The following is an 18,623-nucleotide window of genomic DNA, read 5'->3' on the forward strand; positions in this document are numbered from 1 at the left end:
GCTACGTTCCTGTATGATTGTAGAGGAATGTTTTTTTTTACTGTATAGAACAAGAACTTCCCAGACCAGTGATGTATGGGCATGTGAACAGAGCCAAGAACAGAACTAAAGAGTCCATCTCCCACTCGCTGAGACAATATAACTGTAACAATATAAATCCCACAGTTAGCTCGCCAGATTTCTAACTTCTCACACTTCTTTTTTTTTATGATTGAGACACAGCATCTCCTGTATATGAGTACTAAAAGTTTCTTTTATCAACAAAGAGCCGGCTAGAGTGCAAAACTATAATCACCTGTTCTTGGGTGTAGTACTTGAGTGTGCTTGTGTAGTAGTTAGAGTCAGAAAGTCCCCTCAAAGGCCAAAGGATTAGTAGCAGTCTTGCTTAATTTGTTAACAAGGTAACAATTAATTCACAATTTATTCCCAAGCACTCAGACACTGAAGAAGAGAGTTATCAAGATGACCCTTATATTGAAAGCTCTGTTTGAATGTCTAAATCCCTCTCATGGCCTGGCCAGAGGTTACAGGTCAACAGGATGAGCCTGTGAGGGTCATTAGTTACTGGTCAAGATGGGATGCAGATGGATAAGCTGATTAAGAGAGGTCAGGGACCTTTTTTAATCTAACGCAGGATTATGGTATAGGATATGCTAGAAGCAGTAATGCAGTTGAATGAAATTGGTGTTGGTCATGATAACTAAAGCATTGCAATGAAATATAATTATATTATACACATATATACTGTCTTTCTCATTGAATTAGTGGACTCTTTAGGGCTCTTTTGCTTCAGTCTAATCTAAAAAACAGTATCCTGATTTTCACACATCTTGTTTTCTTATCATGTACAGTGAGTGATCAGCAGAGAACAGTTTTCTGGAGTCCTATCCACTAGCTGGAGTTGTCCCATTAGCTCTTGAAGATCAGCCAATTCCAGGGTTTTCATATTACCACTCACAGCACACGCACACACACACGCACACACACACACACACACACACACACACACACACACACACACACACACACACACACACACACACACACACACACACGTTCCAACCAGCAAGGCCTGAGAAATTGTCTAAAACAATTTTCCCATTTGTTAAGTTAATTTTTACGTGAGACTTCCTAGTTGGACTATTGACACAGGCTGTCTGTTCTGCTAAAGAGGAACTGTACAGTGTTCTTGCTTCGTGTTGCATGTCTGCTGACGTGTTCAAATACTTCTGCAATCCCAGAGGATGAGCTTTGTTTGCAGTTATGTCCACAGTTGGCCACTAAATTATAATAGACTTGTGCCCATGTTAAGTCTATGAGTTTGTTGAGCTGAAGTCAAGCATAGACCTGCATGACATTGATAACTGGGTGAAAACTAGTTGTTTCTTTTGGTAGGGATGCCATTTTCTTAACTTTTAGACCCTACCACTTACAGCTGTTCTAGTCTCCTGATCCCAAATTTGATGACAGGCAACACTAACCTGGTCAAGCATGAACAGACAGGCGAGTAGTGTGTTTATTCATTTACTTTTGTGTGTGTGTGTGTGTGTGTGTGTGTGTGTGTGTGTGTTTGTCCCTATATGCGTCATATAGCATAAGCCCATTTCATGTATTTTACAATTTTAGCTTTTCCCAGGGGACAAAAGTTTGATCTCACAAAGCTTTTAGGGTATTTAGTGTTATTGTTGGTTTTTCATCCATTGTATGTATTTATTTCTGCACATATGAATTTTTGTGCAGGCATAATTTGGGCCTGTGTGTGAACGGCTCTCTGCAGATGCATCTGCTTTTGGTTACAGAAGCCTTGAATTATTTTTGAAAATTAGATTAAAACCTGCTGCCTGGAGCCTAAACAGGGCATGTTTTACATCAGGTTGGTCTCAGAAAATGAGCGCTACAGGAATTCTTAAATACAGGAAACAGAAAACATAGCCCTGTTTATTGCAGAATGTACTTGTTATATGTCTCTAGGTATGACTTGGCCTTTGGTTTCTCTGGAGTATTGACGTGTAACCACTGTGTGTGTCTATCGTTTGTAATGACAACTGAGACAAGACCCTATCTCTTTTAGACTTTTTGAGCAGTCTAGCGGCATATTTGTTAATGGAATAGTTGGACATTTTGGGAAATACACCTGTTCGTGCCCTTGCCAAAACTTAGTAGAAAAAAATACCAATCTAATGTTGAGTATTGATTTTCTCAACTCTCTGCAAAAAAGCAATTAAGTGTATTTTCCAAATTATTTCTTTAAGTACAGCCAACAAAATCTTCAGTATATTTTAATGTTAATTTCAGTGGAATGTAGAATGCATGGCCTTAAATTAATTCAACAAAACGCTACTTCAGTTGTCATTTCTGGTCTATTACAGTTTGATTTAAGTCTGAATTTCTCCACAAATTTAATTTAATGTCAAATAGTGCATTTTTATACTATTTTATGCACTGAATACAATGAAATATGTTCAGAGAATCAAGCACAGGAAAGGTTAACATAAGAAAAATGGTTTCGCTTAACTTAATATCTATCTTGGCATTTAAAAAAATGTTTCACATCATGACATTCCAGTTTGTGCACGTGCAGCTCACCCTCACACAGACATACACACTCATGCTGTTTACAGAGAAACTTGCGCCAGGAGACTTGTCTTCCAAGTATGGCAGTCAGACAGAAAATTCCCCTCCTCCACTTTCTATTCTCTCATCCCAGCCTCTCAGTACCAGAGAAGGCCAGGAATGTCAGAGCTGCACAGTTCAACCCAGCACAGTCTGAAAAAACGTATCTATCCTCTTCCACTCATATTTTATTATTTTAGATTTTGCTTCTGTTAATCTCTCTCCTGTTTCAGTGAGTGTAGCTGAGGTTGTTATGGGAACAGCATAGTTATGATCAGTAGCACCTGGGATCTCATTGACCGTGAAGTAAAACTACAAGTAAAAACCTCAAACCACAAAAAGCTGGAGTGGAGTGAGTAAACAGTGCTGAGACACCGATTTCATAGTTTTTATGACATCAGAATCAGCTGAGCCAAGTAGCAGCACAGCTAGTGGAGGTGTGTGTTTTCTAGTGTGAGCAAATGTGCTTGTGTATAAGCTGCTACATTTATTATAAGGCATGTATTGCCTATAACGCTGTGTGCTCCTTAACTGTCTCATTAAGTGTTGCTTAATGAGCCCTGCTGCCAAGTGAGATCCCTTCTGACATTTATGGAGTAAAATTATCCTGATTGTCTTCATATGGAAGCCATGATCACAGTTTAACGCCGTGGGAATTTCTTCACAGGGTAACTTATGCAGGTTAGGCCTCTTAGCTATAGTTACACACCACTGTGATAAAGGGACACCGGAAACTCACTTTAGGACACTGAAAGAAAAAGATATACTACACAACTTCACATGGTGTTTTAGTTGGACTCACTGAGTCCACAAATAAACCCAGATGTTTATGTGAAAGTTCATGGATATGTCACTTTAATGACATTGCACAACCGTTTGCGGGATGGAAAGCCAAAATCTCATCGGATGTCGTTAAGAGTAATTAGATCTGCCAACAAGAAATGTACCCCAACCGCCGTACGCCTAAAAAATGGAACAAAATGTAAACACAAAACTAAGTGATGCAACAATATGGCTAACTTGTGTACTTGGTTTGGAGTACACATGGTCGAGGAGTCTTGTGACAGTTTAGGGAGACAGTTTAATTCTCTTGCTTTACACCAAGGCTAAACTGAGTCACAGGGACCGTGAAAGATCTTTTTGGCTCTTGCTGATACTAACCTGTGCGAGAAATTCAGGCAGTGATTTTCCTCTAAGGTACCCTTTTGATACCACTAAGGAAGACATTCTGTGACTAACAATATGGTTGCACTGGTGGTTGCATGAAACACGGAATTCCTAAAAGTTATTGAGGGTAGAACCCTACAACAAACATTTGTATACTATGGCCCTCTTAATGCCTGGCTATGTTCACTGTAGTCGCTAACTTTGTCTGCTGCTTGGTGCTGGGTGTGTAGCTTAAAGTGAGTTTATCAGAGCTTTATATTATCAGCACCAACACTTTCTTGGAGTTCACACTAGACTCTGGTTAAGCCGCCAGATTGCTCTACAATTGCATGGTTATCTGTTTTCCCCCTCAGTGAAACCCATATCAGTGTGGAAGGAAGGCTCTTGTCACAGCGGAGGAGATAAACTGAGACGGTATTCTCCAGTCAAATCCTTTTCTCTGGCTACATAGGCTAGATTTTCACATTGCTGGGTCAGTAAAACATTTGTTTTGTTTTCTGAAAACAATAAGAAAAACAACAGCCTTCTGCAAGGACTTATAAGAGCTGTCAGAACTTTTGTGCATGACTCTGGCCTAGGATGTCAGCTTCATAACTTTACATTTAGTCATGTGAAAAAAGTGGCTGCTGTCTATGGTCTTACCGTGTGTGTGTGTGTGTGGGGGTGGGGGCTGGGGGTGTGTGTATATGTGTGTGTGCACGTATGTGTGTGCTGAGGTTGTTTTTGTGTGTCTTGTGTCATAGGAATTCATTTAATCCAATTCATACAGTAATAAGTAGCATAATTGCAACACCTTGACTGAATCTCATGATGCTTGTCTGATAACTATTACTGTATGTTAGGAGGTCATCTAATTTTTTTTGTGTGTGTGTGTGTGTGTGTGTGAATGTGTGTGTGAACAAGAGGGGATGTGAAATGACATACAGTATGACATATCCTCCAACACTTCATGTGCTCAGCCCCCCCAGAAGACCCTAGGGGGTCAGCAGTGATCTATAGTAGTGGGAGGTTATGGCAGGAATGTACCGGGAGTGTGATCTCGTTTTAAGAAAAGTCTGTAGATGACACTGAACAGATGTTTGTGTGATCTTCAGTTTCCATTTACATGGTAAGAAAGAGGCATCCAGCTGTCAATGCAGAGCGTTCCAGTGATGGGAATGTGTCTACCCCCATGTGGTTAAAATCAGTACTGCGGCAGTACTGTTCATGAAACCTGCGTACCAAATGTATGCAGCATTGCAGCAGGTTAATATTTGTCCAGGCGCCTATATATAGAGATTTAATCCTTAATCAGCATCCTCTCACCAGACTCTGACCTGCAGTCCTTTGATGCATGTCATTCCTTCTCTCTCTTCCCTTTCAAGTCTAAGGTATCCTAAACAAATAAAGGTCTAAATGCCCAAAAACAATCTTTAAAAAAATAACTATATATATATATATATATATACATCTGTGAAAATATTTTAATTGTTTTACACAAGATGAAAGAGTAGGAAACATTCAAGCCCACTTGTTGTGTTTGGGGGTGGGCTGCCATACACAAGGGATAGATTTGCCCACTTTGGCAAGAAGAACAGAGGCAGTGAGTCATGCAGCCACAGTGAGCTGAAGGGCACACTAAATGACTTCTGCTGCAGAGAAAGCAACCTTCTTTTTAAGATTAGGAAAATCCAGTTGCCTTCTCTATCCATTGTTTACCCTTTGAACAAAATGCCTTTAGGGTGCCTCAAGTCTCAAACAAGATGTTTCAGAGGTCAGGAATATACATTGATTCTGCATGGTTAAGACATAGTACTTGAAAATAACCCAGTTTATGTTTAGCTCTACAGAAGAAATAGCCTTCTTGTAAGTTTCTTACTTCCTGTTCTAAATAAAGGTTTTTTTATTTTGAAAGTCACCCGTTGGCACCTTAACTAGTTTTACTGCTGCTTGTGATGGAAAAAAAGGATAAACAGTAACGTGCACACAGTTAAATATATAATGTTTTAGCACCCCCTCGAAGAAGCACAAGGTTAGTATTTATCATAACACTGTAAAATGAATATGTTGGTGGTGTTTCGAAGTAGTTTTGAACAACTTTAGCTTTTTATAGCTGTTTGTTTAATAGGCTAATGCTGGACTTTTGAGCTAGTACTAAACTATGTTAATGTTTTGAATCTATATGGTAAAGTAGCTAATGCATTTATTGTTTGTATTTGTTTCTTTTTGTAACCAGCTCTTAAATTGGTTTTGGGATTTCCAATAAATCTAAAATCATCCGTTCAAGTGTCAGACCATCTTTCTGAGGGTGTGCTACAGTACTTTTGATTGGTTGTGGAAAAGTTCTTTTCCCTGAAGGCCCCAGTAATACACACTAATTAGGGTTTTCAACCTTTGAACTTATAGTACTGAATTGATTCTAAGTAACTATATGGCAACCAAGCAACAACTGCAGAAAAGAATGTGTGAATGCTGCAAATCAAGCAGCCTTAGCGGTTAAAAAAATTTAAGTTCATTCTTGAGTTTGGAAACAGTAGATGACGAAACAATTTCAAATTGCATCACACAATCTTCCTCAGCATATGGAGTCTGCCTAGTTGTTGGGGAATTGCAAAAGGTAATATCTAAATATGTCTTCAACGCCATCAAAATCCAAGCAAAAAAGATTGTGTGATATTATTAACATACTCTAATCAGCTGATTAACTCAAAACACCTGTAAAGGCCTTTAAATGGTCTATCAGTCTAGTTCTTTAGGCTACCCAATCATGGGGAAGACTGCTGACTTGACAGCTGTCCAAAAGACGACCATGGACACCTTGCGTAAGGAAGGCAAGACACAAAAGGTCATTGCTAAAGAGGCTGGCTGTTATAGAGCTCTGTGTCCAAGCACAATAATAGATAGGTGAAGGGAAGGAAAAGATGTGGTAGAAAAAAGTGTACAAGCAATAGGGATAACCGCACCCTGGAGAGGATTGTGAAACAAAACCCTTTCAAAAATGTGGGGGAGATTTACAAAGAGTGGACTGCAGCTGGAGTCAGTGCTTCAAGAACCACCACGCATAGACGTATGCAAGACATGGGCTTCAGCTGTTGTGTTCCTTGTGTCAAACCTCTCCTGAACAAGACACTGTGTCAGAAGCAGCTCGCCTGGGCTAAAGACAAAAAGGACTGGACTGCTGCTGAGTTGTCCAAAGTTATGTTCTCTGATGGAAGTAAATTTAGCATTTCCTTTGGAAATCAAGTTTCCAGAGTCTGGAGAAAGAGAGGAGAGTCACGTAATCCATGTTGCTTGAAGTCCAGTGTTAAGTTTCCACAGTCAGGGATTGTTTGGGGTGCCCTGTCATCTGCTGGTGTTGGTCCACTGTGTTTTCTGAGGTTCATGGTCAACGCAGCCGTCTACCAGGAAGTTTTAGAGCACTTCATGCTTCCTGCTGCTGACCAACTTTATGGAGATGCAGATTTCGTTTTCCAACAGGACTTGGCACCTGCACACAGTGCCAAAGCTACCAGTACCTGGTTTAAGGACCATGGTATCCCTGTTCTTAATTGGCCAGCAAACTCGCCTGACCTTAACCCTATAGAAAATCTATGGAGTATTAAGAAGAGGATGATGCGATGCGCCAGACCCAACAATGCAGAAGAGCTGAAGGCCACTATCAGAGCAACCTGGGCTCTCATAACACCTGAGCAGTGCCACAGACTGATCAACTCCATGCCACGCCGCATTGCTGCAGTAATTCAGACAAAAGGAGCCCCAACTAAGTATTGAGTGCTGTACATGCTCATACTTTTCATGTTCATACTTTTCAGTTGGCCAACATTTTGAAAAATACTTTTTTTGTGTTGGTTTTAAGTAATATTCTAATTTTCCGAGATACTGAATTTGGGATTTTCATTAGTTGTCAGTTATGATCATCACAATTAAAAGAAAAGAACATTTGAAATATATCAGTGTGTGTGATGAATGAATATAATATGCAAATTTCACTTTCTGAATGGAGTTATTGACATAAATCAACTTTTTCATGATATTCTAATTATGTGACCAGCACTTGTACAAGCCATACAAGTTATTCTGTAACAGGCTGTGTTGCCTCAACCGCGATAGGGCTGCTCTTGCTATTGTTCCTCTTAGGATCCAGTTATGCAACAGCTCTACACACTCACCCTTGGTTTACATTAAAAGTGGTTGTGTTAATGTCAGGATCTTTGGACCGACCTCTCTCGCTGGTTGAGGCCTGTTACTCATCACTTCCTCTCTCCTGGGCTCATCTCATTACTGGATTTATGTATCTAATGATGTCAGACATATCATGCAAGTGTTGTTGAAACCTCAGAACTTTTAGGATGAAGCTTGAACTGATGTAACCTCCAGCACCTCTGACACATAACACCAAGCACTGAGATACATTGGTCTTCATAAAAAGGCCTGTGAACGTGCCAGTGTGTACCATGACTGTAAAACCCACACCCTCCTTCTCTTCTTCTGTTGGCATTTTATGCTTCTCTTTCAGATTCTCTCTAAGCAAACTCTAAGGCTTGTGTTTCCCTGCCATGTCCAGCCACTGTAAACAATCACAAACACACTGTCATATGCATACAATTATGATAAGGCACTGTTTTGCGCAGCGCCCAGGAAACGTAAACACGCCAGCACACGTCGTATTGGTTTTTCACAGTTTGGAGACATCCAGGCCTGCCATCCAGACTAGGAATGACATAAACACTTGTCTAGAGACACGTCAGAGCTTTACTGGATGTGATACAACTTTTCCAGAGCTCAGTGACTTGCTAGCCACTGTATATTCACTGTATTCATTAACACTCATCACTGCAGAATCTCAGGGTTCTGCTCAGTCTCTTTGCTCTGTGGAAGATCATGCTGTTTGAGAGGAACAAAATCATCTTTATCTCTTAATTTTCTCACAATCTGACGCTAAAGCAGACTCTCACACGTGCACACCCTGTACTGTGCTGGTGGAATGTACCACAACGTTAACATACTCCATTATGAGAAATACAGATATAGAGCATTAAAATAGTTTTAAATAGTACTTCAAGTATCTTAACTAAAAATAGTTTTCATGCACAATGGCCCCCTATGTTCTTACAGTTTTTATCACATTGTTGTGTTTTTATCACTGATGCACTAAAGTATTGGCTTCCTTTTGAAGTTGGAGTCAAGGAGGAGCTAATTAGCTATTTTATTAACTGTTGGGAAGTTTATAGCAATGCATCAGATTGTATAAGGTCAATATAAGTAAACTATGTAAAGGTAAAGTAAGTAGTAATCATAGCCGACAGTTGGGGATGCCCCTATCCAACTTTTTTATCTTCTGATACAGATACATAAACTCAAATCAAGTACCGATCAGATACCAATGTATGGTAACAAAAGACAGTAACTGTAATACTCAACTTTAGTATAAGTAGTGACATGCACCATAATTCTTTTATAGGCATATTTATTTATATATTGTTCAGAACAGTATATAACATGTCATTTTAGATTCAAGTTTTGGTAACCCCTGCTAACCACGAATGGCATTGTCTTCACAGTTGTAATAAGGATCAATAGAAGATTTATGAATTAAGATCAGCTTCCTGCAAATGAACAAAGCGGAACAAAAATCTGTATTTGATGGGGGTCGGTCAGTATGTAGAGTAAAAACTGTAAAAAATCCCTCTGACATGTAGTAATGTAGAATAAAATGGAAGGACCAAATTACTCACACCGGTACACAAGTACAAGTACAAGTACCTCAAAGTTTTACAGTACTTGTGTAAATGTACTTTATGTTCCACCACTGTACGTTCTTTTTATCTCATGCTTGTATGTGAACTGGTAAGGCTATCATTCTCCATAAAGTAGGCCTTCAGGAATGGTATTTATGGTATTTATGCTAAATAACCAGACCTCTCATCATCGGACACATCCAGGGATCTGTATGATAAGGTCCTCCTATGTCCCCTTTTTCATGCAAAGCCCACTCATTCACTCCATGGTTGCAAGACTCATTAGCAAGATGCTCTTTTTGTGCAGATGTCAGTTGGGTCTTTGTTCCTTCTCTTCCATCTGGTGTTTGGGTTTACGGCGGTGCATAAAGGGTGTAGAAAGAAAACAAATGGGTTAAATCAGGGGAACGCTACTTTGATCTACCTGCAGAATACTGAGCTGTGTTTGGAGATTCAGCAGTAGACATCACAGGGACGTGGCTTTTCATCACACACCAGCACACATAGCTTCTTCATCATCGTGCGAGTCGTTTTGAGGCTTGGGTCATGGCCTCCAACATGCAGGAATGTCTGCTTGACTAAGTTGTGCCTTAAAGAGGATGGAAAAAACTGCAGACTGAGAAAAAGAATCAGGGACAGAGAGCAACAGGTGGTTGAGGGAATACTTAAGCAATGCTTAAACAAGAGCAGCTGTCATTTACATGAGTGGTGCTGACAATATGCAAGTTTGTTCCCTCATTGCATTAGGGTGCCTGAACTCCCTTGGTGAATTGCCAAAAAAAGAATTAAAAAAAACCCCGTGTTAATTCAGTACCAGGAGCTCTTATTGCTGCGGGGCTTTGCCATAATGAAACACACATGTGCTTCATTCTGAGTTAATTTGCCTTTTCCTCTGTCTTATGACAGTAATCTGACCTGGAGCAGGTGTTCCTAAAGTTTTCTTTAAGTGCCATAACAGAAATTAATCCTGTGAAAAAATACTTTACCAGAAGTAGAGAGGTGAGAAGGAGTTGGTTTAAGGTGTTTGAGAGAGCAGGAATGGGAAATGTTGCAGGCCACACATGTGTTGTATTCTGCAAATAGAGGAGAACAAGTGCACTTGGACAGGGTGGAGGCAGTCAGAGCTAAAGGTCCTGAGTGTTAGGTCTGTTTCTGATAGTTCCCAGGATTTAGAGCCACAGTGGATCATTTATTGGTATGTGGAGAGGATTGCAGAAAAGGACAAAAAGGGAAAAGGGACTGGCAGGAATTGGTTATAAAAAGCAGAATTAAGAATACTTATGTACGTGTGAGGGAAGGAAAGAAAGTGGGTACGGACATGGAAGGGCGATGGAGATTTATTTTTTGTGTGGGCGTGGGTGTGTGTGTGTGGTGTGGGGTGTGTGTGTGTGGGGGGGTGGGTGGTGGTGAGAAAAATAGGCAGACAGAGGAATATGTCCCGTGGTAGGTAGCGGTGGCACTCTCTGCCCAAGCTGGCAGGTTGCAAAGCAAAAGGGCTTCCTGGACGCCTGCACGTGAAGCAAGCAGTGGATGAGGGCGGGAAAAGGAGGAGAGGAAGAGCCAGGGCAGTGCACACAATTTCCAGCTTAATCCACTGGAACCCCAGGGAAAGGAAGCAGGGGGGGGGGGACCTGAAAGGGCTGAGACCAGCTGCATTGATGTTCTGCCTGCATGTAATTCTACAACGTTAACCAGTGATCTGGCTAAAGTAACCTGATTACAGAAAATAAAACCTTTCTTCAATGTCAATCATCAATACAATTAAAGCTGCTATTTTTCAAATGAACTATAGATCAAATCCCTAAGTGTATGTGAATGGGATCGCTTGTAGTGACAAACACAGAGATTTATCAAACCCAACTCATGCAGTAACTTAGCTGTTTTGGTTCACTCTTAGGCAGCTGTTTTTAGCAAAAAACTCTAAAAACCAACTGTACGGAGCTAAACGGAGATTGAATATTAGACTCAGATTCACAAAGTGTAGAGAAACACAAAAGCTTGCTTCCACCCCCCCCCCCCAATTGAGCCATCTGGCATAGACAAGACCCTAACATGCTATAAAGAATGAAGAGTTTATAGCACGGTTTAAACTTCTGATGACATCAAATGGCCCTCAGCAGATGTCTGTCATACTGTCCAGCTGGCTAACAGCTAGCTTTATTTCTGTTCTTATCTCTAATTTTATTTTCAGTTTTGCCAAAAACAAACCTATGTTCTTTCTTATTTGTTTTTTTCTTCCAAGGGATGGATCATTTATTTTTATGTTTTTCCTTCATCCTCAGGGCTGTGGAACATCATGTGGAAAATGTGACTGCAGTGGTGTGAAAGGAGCAAAGGTGAGCTTTTAATTCGTCACTGCCAATCAATGCTTGTGCATTTTTTGTCACTTATAATTCTGACATATTAGTTTGCAGTTGATGCAAAGTGCTTTTTAAGTTCACAGTAGTCCAAAGCAGCCGTGACAGTGCTTCCTATGTTCTGACCAAATGGGGACAGCTCAGTGGGACGGACTGGAGCTGGGCCTGGGTGGAAAAGCAGTGGATGTGGCTCAGTCACAGAGCAGTGACCATGACGGGACCAAAGATCAGTTTGAATTAGCTCTCAGATACAGATGTACAAGCAGTGGGGACACAAGCCATGACATTACCTGTCATTTTAGTTTACGCTTTTATTCAAAGTGAATTACAATTGCTATATGTGTCAGAGGTTGCACGTCTCTGGAGCACCTTGGGGTTAAGTGTGGGAATCGAACCCAGATCTCACATACCAAAGGCATATGTCATATCCACTGCACCATCACCACCACAAACTGGCCATGAGCCTTTGAGCTGTCACCACTTGAGCATGAATGTTAATCACTGACCTGAAACACAAAACGTTTGTATTCACTGACTGGGGGCAAAGGGGGTTTTGCTGTACCTACATTTTTTTGTCTTTAAAGAAGCTTGCCTAGACACTTTTCTTTGTTTTATTGCAAAGATACAACAATTATTGTGTACAGTACTATTCATATTGTCAACAAATTACTATAAAAGACCAAAACCAACATTACATTCATTATTGAGTATTTCCTCAGTGAAGTATTGCCTTTGTAGCCAAAGCCTGATATATCTTATTCAATCAGAAAGTATATCTTTACGGGATAGGAACCAGAAAGAAAACCCATTTCAGCCACACAAAATAGTGATTCTTTTCATCCTTCCTACTTTTTTCTTATTTTTGCCTCTTTCGGGCTTATTTTCTATCACTTGAGCACTTTAAGAATAAAATAAAGAAGACATCACTTTTTGGGCAACTTGTAACAAGGGGTCACAAATAGACATCGCTTTTTATGTTGTCACAAGCTAAGAATGTCAGGAACCACTGCTTTAAAGTTGATTTATTTCACTACAACTCCTGCTATTTGAGTGAACACGCAAATGATTGGCTCAGATAAATCAGACGACTGCAGTGTTATCTGTCCTCTTAGTGCAACAGTCTGGCCTTGGCTCATTCTTACAGCAACAGTAGTCAATCATTCAGTTTCCCCGGCAACAGCAGATGCACTGACCGTGTTCAATGGAGCCAATCCACTGTGGATTTAAGGCACTTCTGTGTTTTGAAAGTTTCTAAAAAGGCTCCAAACACCTTTTCCTAAAGTCCTGTATGAGCTTTGTTTCTAGTGATATCACATCCTTATGTTGCACAACAGGAGTTGCCTCCGTAACTATATTGATGATTCCCATGGTTCAAAATGGAGTGTTTCTCCCAGCTGATGGATATCAGATGTGTGTGGTCAGAGAATGGAAATCAATCTCAAAAGTTTCACTATGTTACACGTCACTCTCTCATGCTTGGCAGCTCAGAGAGGATTGTGGAGCTAACTGGAGCATGACTCTTCTTTGTGATCCACTGGTGTCATCTAGTGGCAGATGGGGGAAACAACATTCAGTCAGTTTTTTTTTTAACATTGTGCATAGACAACATTAAAAACAATATTCATATCATATGTTTCTTCACTATGAAGTTAAGAGCAATTAAGAAAATAGTTAAATCAAAAACATGTGTTTATGATGGGCTGTTTTGGCACTGGACTGACCCATGTAAAATTGAAGAGCATAAGAAAAAATATATATATATAAATATTATTTTGGAAGTTTGCTTTAATAATTACTATACAAACAACAAAAAAATAACTGACAAATCGTATTTTTTTCTCCAACTAAAACAATTTTCTTTGAAAATTTTGCAATGATGAACTACAACGTCATAAGCTCTAGGTAAAATTATCCCAATTGACCTAAATTGGTGAAATGCACATTTTTAAATGCATCGCATGGCCCTAAAAGTGTTTGAACTTGGTTTAGATACAAGGATCTGTGATTCTCCCAGGAACCAACTTGAATCCATTATAGATTATTCTGTAATACTACATCAACAGATACACAAATAAATACAGTAACTTAGTCTTTGAGTAAGTATTGAATGAGATTGTGACTGTTTCCAATTTAATTTGCTTTGGGTGTCAAACCTATGTCTGATACATTTTTGAAATCAAAAAATGTATTGGAAGTCTGTTTTGAAAATGGTTTCAGCATTTGTGGCTAAAATGGTTCCTTCTAATCTCAGTTAATATAAATAGTTGTATCCTTGTATCATTAACCTGGTGGTCTGTGCTTCACAGGGTGAGCGTGGATTTCCTGGTCTTCAAGGTAATATGGGATTTCCAGGGATGCAGGGACCTGAAGGGCCTCCAGGATCAATGGGCCCCACGGTCAGTACACACATTTAAATTAATAACCTTAATAACCTTATTAAATAACCTAATCTGATTTAACTGTGTCCCCCTGTCCACACGTGGCATTGTCAACAGATTTGATACCTATAGATCAACTATTAGGTTTAAGACCACATGTTTCTCTATTATGATGATCATAATGTTGTTTGTTTCTTTTAGGGAGGTCTGGGTGAACCTGGAGCTCCTGGACTAAAAGGAGTGCGGGTAAGTAACTAACCATCATAATTGGGTTATACAGTAAAATATGATATATGGTATAGGCTTCTATTTCACACATTATTGCTTATGCTGTGGTACTGTCATGGCATTTCATTTTTAATGCTGATATGGTTGTGATCTTTCAGGGTCCTCCTGGTCTGCCAGGTTTCCCAGGAAACCCGGGACTACCAGTAAGTTCCTTTTGATTTGTCTCACATCCTGCAACAATCCAGTAAATTGCCAATACAATACAAATATTGTCTAACATGCAATTACCCACTTAAAAGTAATACCCTCTAAATATGCTACAACATGTTTTTAGAGGATGTCGATACTTACACACATGTTGATACACTGACAGGGTAGAATGGTCCAGAAGGTACAGAGACTTGTCACTATAACTGCAAATGGTCTCAAATTGTCTATTTGTGCACTATTGCTTTTAGGGCATCAATGGAAATGACGGCCCACCAGGTTCGCCAGGGATTCCAGGATGCAATGGGACTAAAGTAAGCCCAGTTCTACTGTGTTTTTAAGCAGATTTGTTCACCATTTGTGTTTTCTGACTGTGCTGTGTGTGTGTTTCAGGGAGACAGAGGAAGGGATGGCGCTCCTGGTTTTGTCGGTCTTCAAGGACCTCCTGTAAGCAACCGTGACTCACATGACAGCCAACACCACCCCACTCACCAGCACAATTTTCAGTTATTGCTACAGTCCTGCGGAAAAATACAGAAAGCATCAACATTTCAATAAAATCTTCCTAGTTTTTATAGTGACTGACATACCTTTTTGTGAATGGCCCGGTTGGTTTTGAGCAGCTCATCTCAGCTCATATATTGAAACATCACAACCATAATAAGATTGCTACATGACATACATGACACACATGAACAGTGTCTCAAATGCAAATATTCATCCTGCCAGAATATGTATTGATATGTTACTAGTGTCCTCTCTTCTCAGGGCATTCCAGGAATTTCTGGAATGAAGGTCAGCTGAAAATTTGAAGTGTTAACAAGTTTTTTTCAAACAATACAAGTATGTCCTATATTTAAGTCTGATTAAACATGATTTCTAGCAAACCATTTATTTTCCTTTTGTGTCGTACAGGGTGACCCTGGTGGTGTGATCGGAATTGTTCCCCTGAAAGGAGACCAAGGATTCCCTGGAACACCTGGATTACCTGTATGTTTGTGGTGTGTGTGTGTGTGTGTGGTGTGTGTGTGTGTGTGTGTGTTGTGTGTGTGTGTGTGTGTGTGTGTGTGTATGCGTGTGTGTATGCGTGTGTGTATGCGGGGTGGGGTTGTGTGTCAAAATAAGGGGAGACTGGGACAATATTGTTCAAATTTTCAGGCATAAATCCAGTTTCTTCCAACATGCATCTTTCTCTTGCAGGGATCAAGCGGGACTCCTGGACCTATTGGACCTCCTGGGCCTCGAGGCTATCAAGGACCAAAAGTAAGTTACTTCTACAGTAATAGACTTTTTCTCATCCTACAGAGTCAGTGATAAACCTTATGATCTCTGGAATATTGGTTATACAGAGACACATGATGATTAAATATAACCCCAATGTGTTCTGGAAATAGCACACATTGAAAAGTATAATGTGTGTAGGTTTTTAAACCTTGCAGATACTGTTGGATGATTTATTTATCAATTAGATAGTGTGCTGGCATTATCCTTTTGTATCTTTTTAGGAATGTTTTAATTGTTTTTAACGTCTGTTTAATATTTATTTTTGTAAATCACTTTGAATTGCCCTGTAGCTGACATGTGCTATATAAATAAAGCTGCATTGCTTTGCCTTTAACTAATGGAATAACCGTTTGACAGGGTGATCCTGGGCCCCCTGGCCTCCCTGGAGAGAAGGTAAGACCAATCACATACAAAAATTTTACAATTGTAAAACAAAATCCATTCTTCTCTGGCTTCATTACCCAGCCTAGATCTCATAGGCATGTTTTACTTACTTTTTTACTTTATGTAATCTTCCCTGCAGGGTGACAAGCTGGCCTTTGTGAGTGAAAAAGGAGACAAAGTAAGAATTTTACATGCATACTGCTCCATTTCTTATATGATGCTTTCACTGTAGACCAGCCTACTGTAGAGAGGTAGTGGGAGCGGAGCACGTCCCACTTTCTTGCCATTTGTGTTTTAGGTACCAAATAATTGCATTGCAACAACGTTTTGATATTATCTTGAAACAGAAGAATATGAATACCAGCATTGGTTTCTGATAATTGCTTGTGGCAATTTCCTGGAAATTTCTAGCGTTTGTGAAGGTATGACACTGTTATAGAAGGAGCGTAGTTATACTCTTCATACGTAGATGCAGGGCTTTCGCAAAGCAGCCCTAATGCTAGCCCTAAAAGAGACACACTTGCATGCTGACTTCAAAACATACAATTATTTAAATGGACAATATTTTGATGCTATTTGGATCTTATTTTTATGAATTTGCTCATGAATGATTGTTTTGATGTGAAGTATTTTTTCTTTATTATGTTTATTTCACCATAACTAAAAAAAAACTCATAGTAAGGGGGTAGAACCAGGAACGTTTTTTTTTTTTTTTTTTACTTCTACCTAACTCCTTTTTGAACATGGAAATCCTTATTTGATATAAAATGTGTTTTCTGACTATTTTGTTTTTGTTGGTTGTAAGAGAATGTTATTAAGGTAAACTTACTTACTATACTTACTCTAATCTGAAAAAATCACCACACATGGAGACACTTGGTTTTTACTGGATGATTTGCTTTTTGAATTTGTGTTTGTGACTAATTGTTCTTATGAAAATGAATTTAGTTGTGGCTGTTGGCATAATAATTGCTGTCTCCCTGTAGGGTGACCAAGGATTTCGTGGCCCACCTGGCCCTCCTGGACCTCCTGTACATCCATCATTTGCAGAAGGCTCACCTACCACAGTTTACTTACCTGGACCACAGGTACTCGCTCAGCTCTTTAAAAAACTGAATGGAAATGTTGCTATTTTTGTGTATCAATAAATAAATCACAATGGCTAAATGTCTGTCTATATGTAAAAGACAACTTAGATTCTGTGTTATTTCCTGAATGTGTTTGTGTTTTTCCCCTAAAGGGCGACAGAGGACTTCAGGGAGACAAAGGAGACAAAGTTAGTATTTTGCTTTCAAATGTTGAGGTGTATGACTAACGTTACTGTGCACACAGGCTGTTTGTTATATTTTACTTCAGCTTTCTACTTTTTTGAGACACTTGATTTCCTTTGCAGGGCCAGTGCATCCCGCATCTAGCTGGTGTCAAAGGTGAACCTGGCCCGCCTGGAGCAAGAGTAAGGGGCAAAAATAAGTCTCTATGAGATGGTATAATGGATTAACAAATGAAGAAAGAACTTCAGTCAAACTAATCATACTGAGTGCTTCTATAATTTTAGGGTAAACCTGGAAAGGATGGAGAGGACGGGCTGAAGGTAACAATAACTTACCATATTTCAACCGACTGTACTCTACTGCCAAACTGTTGTTTGCTTTTATATTATGAAATTATTATTTATCATTAAAGTATCATTATCATTAAAGTCTTATCATTAAAGTACATACGTACTTTCATACAGGGAGAAAAAGGCTTCCCTGGATCGTTTGGATACACCGGTTCCCAGGTAAATAATGCACCTTTTATTTACTCTGCACACATTCAAGGCTTTAATTGAAAAACTCAGTTATCTTGGAGGAGTTATGGTAAAACAGACTCTTCTCTGTCTTGTTTCAGGGTGAAAAGGGAGAAAGAGGACCACCAGGTCATGTAAGTGATCTATCTTCTACATCTTTTCCAGCATCTACAAAGAGGTGGGATCTTTAAAACCACCAGCAGATTTCACCACATATTCATTCAATTACAATCATAGACATTAACAGTCTATTGTTAAAGAGTGAGACCATGTTAAATGATTTTACCACTGTACTGTATAATGTCTTCTATGACTAGTCTGATGAAATGGCATCACTTGAGTCAAGCCTGTAGCTTTCGTTGAAATCTCCACGTTATGTTCTTGGTATTGATTCTTGAGATCTTTTGTCTCAGCAGTCTTGAGACACACACACAATTTACATATGTTTAATTAAATTGAATCGTAATCTTAAAATCGAAATTCCAATCAATTGTGGATT

At 39.5% G+C, this 18,623-nt stretch overlaps 1 protein-coding gene and 1 long non-coding RNA gene across 2 annotated transcripts in view; one reads left to right on the top strand and one right to left on the bottom strand.

Moving 5' to 3' along the window:
• The window catches only part of col4a1 (collagen, type IV, alpha 1), a 47,068-nt gene that overhangs the window by 7,232 nt on the left and 21,213 nt on the right, over positions 1–18,623 (top strand). The window contains 17 exon segments of the mRNA XM_032530323.1: positions 11,780–11,833; positions 14,161–14,250; positions 14,434–14,478; positions 14,619–14,663; positions 14,919–14,981; positions 15,061–15,114; positions 15,436–15,462; positions 15,583–15,657; positions 15,868–15,930; positions 16,309–16,344; positions 16,475–16,513; positions 17,322–17,423; positions 17,576–17,611; positions 17,729–17,788; positions 17,891–17,926; positions 18,071–18,115; positions 18,226–18,258. Of these exon segments, the coding sequence (XP_032386214.1) occupies positions 11,780–11,833; positions 14,161–14,250; positions 14,434–14,478; positions 14,619–14,663; positions 14,919–14,981; positions 15,061–15,114; positions 15,436–15,462; positions 15,583–15,657; positions 15,868–15,930; positions 16,309–16,344; positions 16,475–16,513; positions 17,322–17,423; positions 17,576–17,611; positions 17,729–17,788; positions 17,891–17,926; positions 18,071–18,115; positions 18,226–18,258 (903 nt within the window).
• LOC116697814 (uncharacterized) lies at positions 7,243–7,511 on the bottom strand. Its single transcript, XR_004334047.1, has 2 exons — positions 7,388–7,511; positions 7,243–7,329 (listed from the first exon to the last, which is right to left on the bottom strand). It is a non-coding gene; the product is annotated as an uncharacterized LOC116697814 (long non-coding RNA).

Source organism: Etheostoma spectabile, chromosome 11, assembly GCF_008692095.1.
Source record: "Etheostoma spectabile isolate EspeVRDwgs_2016 chromosome 11, UIUC_Espe_1.0, whole genome shotgun sequence".
NCBI lineage: Eukaryota > Metazoa > Chordata > Actinopteri > Perciformes > Percidae > Etheostoma > Etheostoma spectabile.